The sequence below is a fragment of the Petaurus breviceps genome, unplaced genomic scaffold, assembly GCF_028583685.1.
Source record: "Petaurus breviceps papuanus isolate PSGF00001 unplaced genomic scaffold, PetGlider_PUasm1.0 90625, whole genome shotgun sequence".
In the NCBI taxonomy this organism is placed as follows: domain Eukaryota; kingdom Metazoa; phylum Chordata; class Mammalia; order Diprotodontia; family Petauridae; genus Petaurus; species Petaurus breviceps.
Genome location: NW_027187289.1, coordinates 7,357,968 through 7,365,432, shown reverse-complemented (window position 1 = coordinate 7,365,432; position 7,465 = coordinate 7,357,968). Strand labels below are relative to the sequence as shown.

At 37.5% G+C, this 7,465-nt stretch overlaps 2 protein-coding genes and 1 pseudogene across 2 annotated transcripts in view; 2 read left to right on the top strand and 1 right to left on the bottom strand.

Moving 5' to 3' along the window:
- The window catches only part of LOC138143051 (taste receptor type 2 member 7-like), a 32,714-nt pseudogene extending 32,156 nt beyond the window's left edge, over positions 1–558 (top strand).
- METTL21C (methyltransferase 21C, AARS1 lysine) overlaps positions 1–7,465 on the top strand; it is a 113,730-nt gene that overhangs the window by 23,334 nt on the left and 82,931 nt on the right. The gene's annotated exons all lie outside the window — the stretch shown is intronic.
- LOC138143006 (basic salivary proline-rich protein 2-like) overlaps positions 1,552–7,465 on the bottom strand; it is a 12,669-nt gene continuing 6,755 nt past the window's right edge. The window contains exons 4-7 of the mRNA XM_069064140.1: positions 6,756–6,788; positions 4,910–4,942; positions 2,117–2,217; positions 1,552–1,681 (exon numbers count right to left, since the gene is read on the bottom strand). Of these exons, the coding sequence (XP_068920241.1) occupies positions 2,162–2,217; positions 4,910–4,942; positions 6,756–6,788 (122 nt within the window). The 3' untranslated portion in view covers positions 1,552–1,681; positions 2,117–2,161. The remainder of the gene's footprint in view (positions 1,682–2,116; positions 2,218–4,909; positions 4,943–6,755; positions 6,789–7,465) is intronic.

The window sequence follows — 7,465 nt, the reverse complement described above, 5'->3', positions numbered from 1 at the left end:
AAGTGGAGAATTAACAGAGTGATTCTCATGATCCTACTGACATCTTTGCTCATATCTGTATTCATTAGCCTCCTAATAACAGAGAAATATAATGAAAATATCAAGAGCTGGGGAAGGAGAAGGAACAAAAGAAATATTACGAGTAACTCTGCTTACTATAATACCCTGATTTTCCTCAATCTGGGAACTCTCTTTCCCTTTACTGCGTCCCTGATCCCATTTTCCCTGTTAATTCTCTCTTTGTGAAACATACCAGGAGGATAAATTTCAATGCCATGGAAGCTAGAGATCCCAGAATAGAGATCCATTTTAGAGCCATGAAAACTGTGATGTTTCCTCATCCTCTTTGTCATTTACTATTTAGCCTATCTTATAGTAACATGCAGTTACTTTTTTCAATGGAGTAAACTAACAGTGATATTTGCTGTGATCTTTGCTGCCATCTATCCCTCAGGCCACTCATTTATCCTGATTTTGGGGAACATTAATTTGAGGCAGAAATCTCTCAATTCGCTGAAGCAGATGAAGAATTGTCTCAAAGGAGGGATAATGCCCTAGACCAGCCTGTGCAGAAATAAATACCTTTCAATGGAAAGAAGGCAATTGGGAAGTCCTGCACAACCTCTCTCACCTCTCCATTTTTCCACTTGTTTTAGTTGTTTGATTTTGAACATTATTGAAATTATTGGGCATTGTTATTGAATGATGCACCCTACTTCTTGCTGGGGCCTGAAAACCATCACACACCAGACCTGGCATTGTCCATTCTGATGCATGGTTATGTCTGACCCACTCTGTCAATCAATACCCAGGAAATTTCTTTTGTCCTGAAAGCCTCTTCTGTTGCTCTATTCACTCCATGCCCTTCTCCTTATGTCCTTCATGTTAGACCTTAAGCCTTCCACTGAGTGAATTGTTTTGGGTACCTAATAAAGATCTAGTGCTTTAATCATTTACTGACCTGCTTGCCTTTTGTGAAAATCTCCCCAAATCCCAAGATTGCTGGAACACATGGGGGGACAGAAAGGTTAAATAACTTGCCCGAGGTATCAAGAATGTGGTAAAGACCAAGAATAAAACTGTTATTCCACTACTTTCCATGTTGTTATTATTCAGTTGTTCAGTCATGTCTGACTCCATGTCATCCCATGGACTTTCTTCCATGAAGTATGTTTTGGTGAAGATACTGGAGTGATTGGCCGTTTTCTTTTCCGGTGTGTCCGCACTTTATAGATAAGGAAGTGAGGCAGATAGGGGTTCCCTGACTTGAGCAGGGCCACATAGATGGTAAATGTCTGAGGTCAGAATTTGAGCTTAAATCTTGCTGACTCCAGGCTCAGTGCACTGCCTAGCTGACCCTTAGCTTTCCATGAGAATGTATAAATTTAGGACCCCGAGGGCTGTAAAATCTTGTATTCTTATATTCTGTAGAATCTCTGAAGGCAGTCAAGAGACAAGTATCTCAGGCTATACTCCTGTCCCCTAAATACAGGATTTAGTGCCCTTAAAATGTAGAGATAAAAAACCCTGAAGGAGAAGAAGAAACAAAGCTTAGATGCTGATTAGTTTATTTGTGTTTTAAATACAGAAATGAGGGGAATCAAGATGTTTACAATTTCCTGTTATCCTAGGCTATTGATCTTCATGATGCCAGCCTCATATCCATCTTCTCATTTAGTTCCTGAAACAAGAATGGAAGAAAATCAAACACAGGAGTTACCAGATTTGGATTTGTTCCCTTCTCTAGTTTTTATGACAGTAAAGAATCAGGCATTATTGAAATGGAGGAGACTTGGGGAGAGGATCTAAGTATGCATGAGTAACAACAGAAGGAAGATGCAAAATGATATGAATAAAAATAGGAGTGACTTCTACAGAAATGGAATTGTACTGGTTAAGTATTTTTCATCAGGAGTCTCTCAATCAATGAGAATCCTGACAAAAGACAAAGATGAGCAAATCATGTGGGAGGAATTTACTGTGAGGTTGAAGCAAACTAAAGGAAATGGAATGGTAGTGAATTTCGGATGGGATGTGGCTGATTACATGGAATGGGGAGGCAGTAAGTGTAGAGTAAAACATAGATTTGGTTCATTAGAAAAGATATGTTTAGTACCTTAAAGGGTTAAAAGGAACCACGTCCATGATCATGTTGCTATTGTCAATAAAATCGGCGAAACGGGCCATTTCTCCTGGAATCCGGAGGTCCTCTTTGTACTACAAAAAAGAAAGTTGTTTAAGTATAGATTTACATTCAGGTGCAGCGGGTTTTTGGCTTGTTGCTGCTGAGAATAAAAAAGTGAAAAGGGAAGAGGGATGTTTAGGGCAAGCATCCCATAAATCTCAAGAGTTTTCAGTTGTGGATAAAGGAAATCTAAGTTTAAAGGGATGAACCCTGATGGAATTCTTTCAGGAATACAAACATTCACTTGGCCAGAGGTTGCACATCTAGTCATAAAATACAGAATTCATCTCTTCCATTTTCAAGCTGTCATAACATATTAAATACAAGAGTAATGAAAAGTGAATGAAAGACAAAATGGATGGAAAATTAGGGGTTGGTATGATCAGTCTGACTGCAGAACATCTATTAAAAACATAATGTAAAATAGATTATTATCAACGTAATTAATGAGAGCAACCACTGGTAATAGAATCAATTGAAAAAGGAAGAACTAGTAGAATCAGTATGACTGAGCTAGAAAACTGTTATACAATAAAATAAAATGTCATTTAGTAAAACAAGTCGAATTTTGCTAAATATTTGTGGCCTATTTCTTTGGTATTTGAGAACTTTCTCAGGTCATTGGTTTACATAAATGAAGCCTTCAAAGTGAGCTGAAATGCAAATACAAGCTTCTTTTATTTCTCTAACAGAATTTTCACCTTCTGCGAAGAAGAACACCAAAGGCAAATAATGGTTACTAAAACAATTTAATTTTCAAGTTCAGCGTCAGAAAAAAGGACGATAATTTGAACTTTTTTTTTAACTTCACTGCTAGTTTAATATTAAGGAAAACAACAAGAAATTCAATTAAATAGAAACTAATTCCAATTGACTTGTTCAATCCAGGGGTAGAGAAAGACTAGAAACATCTTGTGAATCCTCCTAATTGTATTGCCATCTCTCCTTGCACAGTCATTAGTGGGACTGATTAGGTTTGAGGTATGAGGTGGTTCTTTTCCTAGAAGAAATAAAGAAGCTTTGTATACAAAGTGAAACATATGCCAGGATATAAAATCCCTTTATTTTGTGTTTAGATACAAATCTTTTGAATAGGCATTTGGGCCTTTAAGGTTCTTGAAAATATGTTTAATACATTCCTTTCCCTCTTTCTCTCCTGCTTCTTCATTTAAAGGCCCTAGTATAGAAAAGAAAGACACACACACACACACACACACACAGAAATGGAGACACACAGAGAGACAAAAAGACAGAGGGAGATAAGAGACAGAAAGAGTTCAGCAGAGATAGAGACAAAGAGAGTATTTAATTGAAGACAACAAAGTGACTTTGGCTTTTTTGATTTAGGAAATTCTCTGGTGGAAAAAATGAGACCTATGCTCTGGTAATAGAGAATAATGCATTTTAACATGATCATACTCTTAGTTCATCAGTATCCTGTGCTTATTCCTACTCAACATTAAGAGGATGAATACCCAAGTGTTCAATAATGTGAGACAAGGACCAGGGACTACAAGGAAAAAGGAAAGACAATTTTAATGTCTATGGATTCCGGTGTTTAGAGTAAAAGAAAAGGAAAAAGTAATGTTTAGGGCAAGAATCATGAATCTTAAGAATTTTCAGTTGTGGATAAGGACAATCTATGTTCAAGGGCACCAATGCAATAGAATTAATTGAAAAATAGGTACCTGAAGAACATAGTTAAAGCAGTATTATGCAACTGGAAAAATGTAACTTAATAAAAACTGATGGAATTCCAATTCTTTCTGACATATTTATTTGGCATAGAGTACCTCTTGAGACCATTGGTCTCTGTAAATGAAGCCTTCAAATTAGGTGCAAGCATAAGCCTCTTTTACTTCCCTGACAGATCTTTCACCCACTAAGGAGAAGATCAGAAAAGGCAAATAATGGGAACTAATTTAAATTGTTTCTCTCAGTCCAGAGTATGAAAAAGTGATGGTAATTTGGACTCACTTGTCTCACTACTAGACTAATATTAAGGAAAACAACAGGAAAAGTAATTAATGGAAATCAATCCAAACAGAGTCCCTCAATCCAGGGGCAGGAAAAGGCTAGGAATGTTTCACTAATCCCCCTATTTCTTTTTGCCCTCTGTCCCTGCAGTTAGTGGTGGGAATAGATTTGAGGATAGGACTGAGATGGGAGCTTTCACAGAAGTAAAGACGCTATGTATAAAAATATGACTAGAATGTACTGTAGCATTTTTAAATTTTGTATTTTAGATGAAACCTTTTTAAATAGACATTTGTCTTTTGGTGTAGTTTTTGTTATATTCCTCCTTTTCTTTTTCAGTTTTAATTTAAAAAACACTTGTTCAATAGTTCAAGTAGGAGAGGAGGAGAAGGAGAGGGAGAAGGAGGGACAGAGGCAGAGGAGAGGGAGAGAGAGAGAGATAGACAGAGAGAGAGACACACACACACACACAGAGGGAGAGAGACAGAGAGACAGAGACAGAGAGAGATGACAAAGTGACTTTGGTTTTTTGATATAGGAAATTCTTTAGTGGAAAAAGGAGACTGCAATGGCAAGATAGAATTATGCAATTCAGCATGACCACAACTTTAGTTCATCAGTGCCCTCTGTTTATTCATACTCAATTGTAAGAGAATGAATATCCAAATGATGTATAATGTGACACAAGGAGACAGGACAAAAAGGAAAAAGGAAAGAAAAGGAGTTTTGGAACAGAGTATAACTTACCCTGAGGTTGAGCACGTCTAGATCGAGAGAATCCTGTGGATAGAATTTAAAAAAAAAAGAAAAATAACATTTAGTGGAAGAATCTTATGAATCTCCAGAGTTTTCAGCTGTGGATAAGGACAACCCATGTTCAAGGGCCCCAGTGGAATTCTACCAGGAATTGGAGCCTCCGTGTAGCTAGAGGTTACATATTGTCATAAAATCCAGAACTCATTCATTTCAAAGCTGTCAAAACATATTAACTATAGGAGGTATGAGAAATGAAGGAAATAGAAGCAAAAAGGATGGAAACTTGGATGTTATTGCGATTCACCTGATAACACAATATTTATCCTGACCATGGTGTAAGATATAAAGTAATTTATCAACTTTTGACTCCTAGGTAAATAATAGGGGTAATGATGGCCATCGATTTAATTGAAAAAGAGGTACCTGGAAAACATAGCAGAAGCAGAATTATGTAACTAGAAAAATGTTACTCAGTGAAAATTAGTAGAATTTCATTAACAATCTGTGCTCCATTTCTTTGGCATAGAGCAGCTCCTGAGACCACTGGTCTCTGTAAATGAAGCCTTCAAAATTAGTTGAAGTGCACGCATAAGTTCCTTTTTTCTTTTCTGAAAGATCTTTCTCTTACAAAGAAGATTAGAAAGGGGAAATAAGGGGAGCTGATTCAAATTGTTTTCCCAGTCCAGAATCTAAAACACAAAATTTCAAAATGGTACATTCTGGTCATATTTTTCACCTTTATACATAGCCTCTTTACTTCTGTGAAAGTACTCATCTCAGGCTTAGCCTTAAATATATTTCCAGCAGTAAATGGCCAGGAATGGCAATTTAGATTTCCTTGTTTTACTGTTGGCCTAATATTTATTTATTTATTTAAGCAATTGGGGTTAAGTAACTTGCTCAAGGTTACACGGCCAGGTGTTTCTGGGTGGGTGCTAAGTGTCTGAGCCCGGGATTCGATCTCCAGGTCTTCTCAACACTGGAGCCGGTGCTCTTACTCGCTGTGCTACCTGGCCGCCCCACTGTTGGCGTAATATTAACAAAAACGATAAGAAAGGCAATTGATAGAAATCAATCCAAATTGACTCCTTCAGTCTAGGTTCAGAGAAAGGCTAGGAGTCTTGGGAATCCTGCTCTCTCTCCTTGCCCTGTGTCCCTGCAGCTAGTAGTGGGAGTAGATTGAGGCTAAGCCTGAGATGTGTGCTTTCACAGAAGTAAAGAGGCTATGTGTATAGGTGAAAATATGTCCGGAGTGTAGCACTTCTTTATTTTGTGTTTTAGATGCAATGCTTTTGAATTGGCGTCTGTCATTTGGGGTTCCTTTCATTACATGTCTCCTTTCCTTCTTCAACTTAAACCCTTGTTCAAAGGTTAATGTAGGAAAGGAAGAGAGGGAGAGAGGGAGGGATGGTGAGAAAGGAGAGAGAGAAAGCGAGAGAGAGAGAAGGAGTGAGAAAGAGAGGAAGAGAAAGAGAAAGAGAGAGAGAGGGAGGGAGAGAGAGATAGAGGGAGAGAACAGAGAGCTGGGGGAGGGCAAGGAGAGAGACAAGGGAGAGATAGAAGGAGATATAGAGACAGAGAACCTTTAATTGAAGATGACAAAGCAACAATCTTTTGTTCTTGGAAATTCTCTGGTAGAAAAAATGAGACCTATGCAATGGCAAGATGGAATTATGCAATTTAACATGACCACATCTTTAGTTCATCAGTAGCCTCTGTTTATTTATATTCAACTGTAAAGATGATGACGATCCAAGTGGTCTATAATGTGACACAAGGAGCTGGGATTAAAAGGAAAAAGAAAATAAAGCGAGTTTTGGGACAGAGTATAACTTACCCTGAGGCTGACCACGTCCAGGTCGAGAGGGTCCTGTTGATAGAATTAAAAAAAAAAGAAAAATAACATTTAGTGGAAGAATCTTATGAATCTCCAGAGTTTTCAGCTGTGGATAAGGACAACCCATGTTCAAGGGCCCCAGTGGAATTCTACCAGGAATTGGAGCCTCCATGTAGCTAGAGATTACATATTGTCATAAAATCCAGAACTCATTCATTTCAAAGCTGTCAAAACATATTAACTATAGGAGGTATGAGAAATGAAGGAAATAGAAGTAAAAGGGATGGAAACTTGGATGTTATTGCGATCCACCTGATAACAAAATATTTATGCTGACCATGGTGTAAGATATAAAGTAATTTATCAACTTTTGACTCCTAGGTAAATAATAGGGGTAATGATGGCCATCGATTTAATTGAAAAAGAAGTACCTGGAGAACATAGCAGAAGCAGAATTATGTAACTAGAAAAATGTTACTCAGTGAAAATTAGTAGAATTTCATTAACAATCTGTGCTCCATTTCTTTGGCATAGAGCAGCTCCTGAGACCACTGGTCTCTTGTAAATGAAGCCTTCAAAATTAGTTGAAGTGCACGCATAAGTTCCTTTTTTCTTTTCTGAAAGATCTTTCTCTTACAAAGAAGATTAGAAAGGGGAAATAAAGGGAGCTGATTCAAATTGTTTTCCCAGTCCAGAATCTAAAACACAAA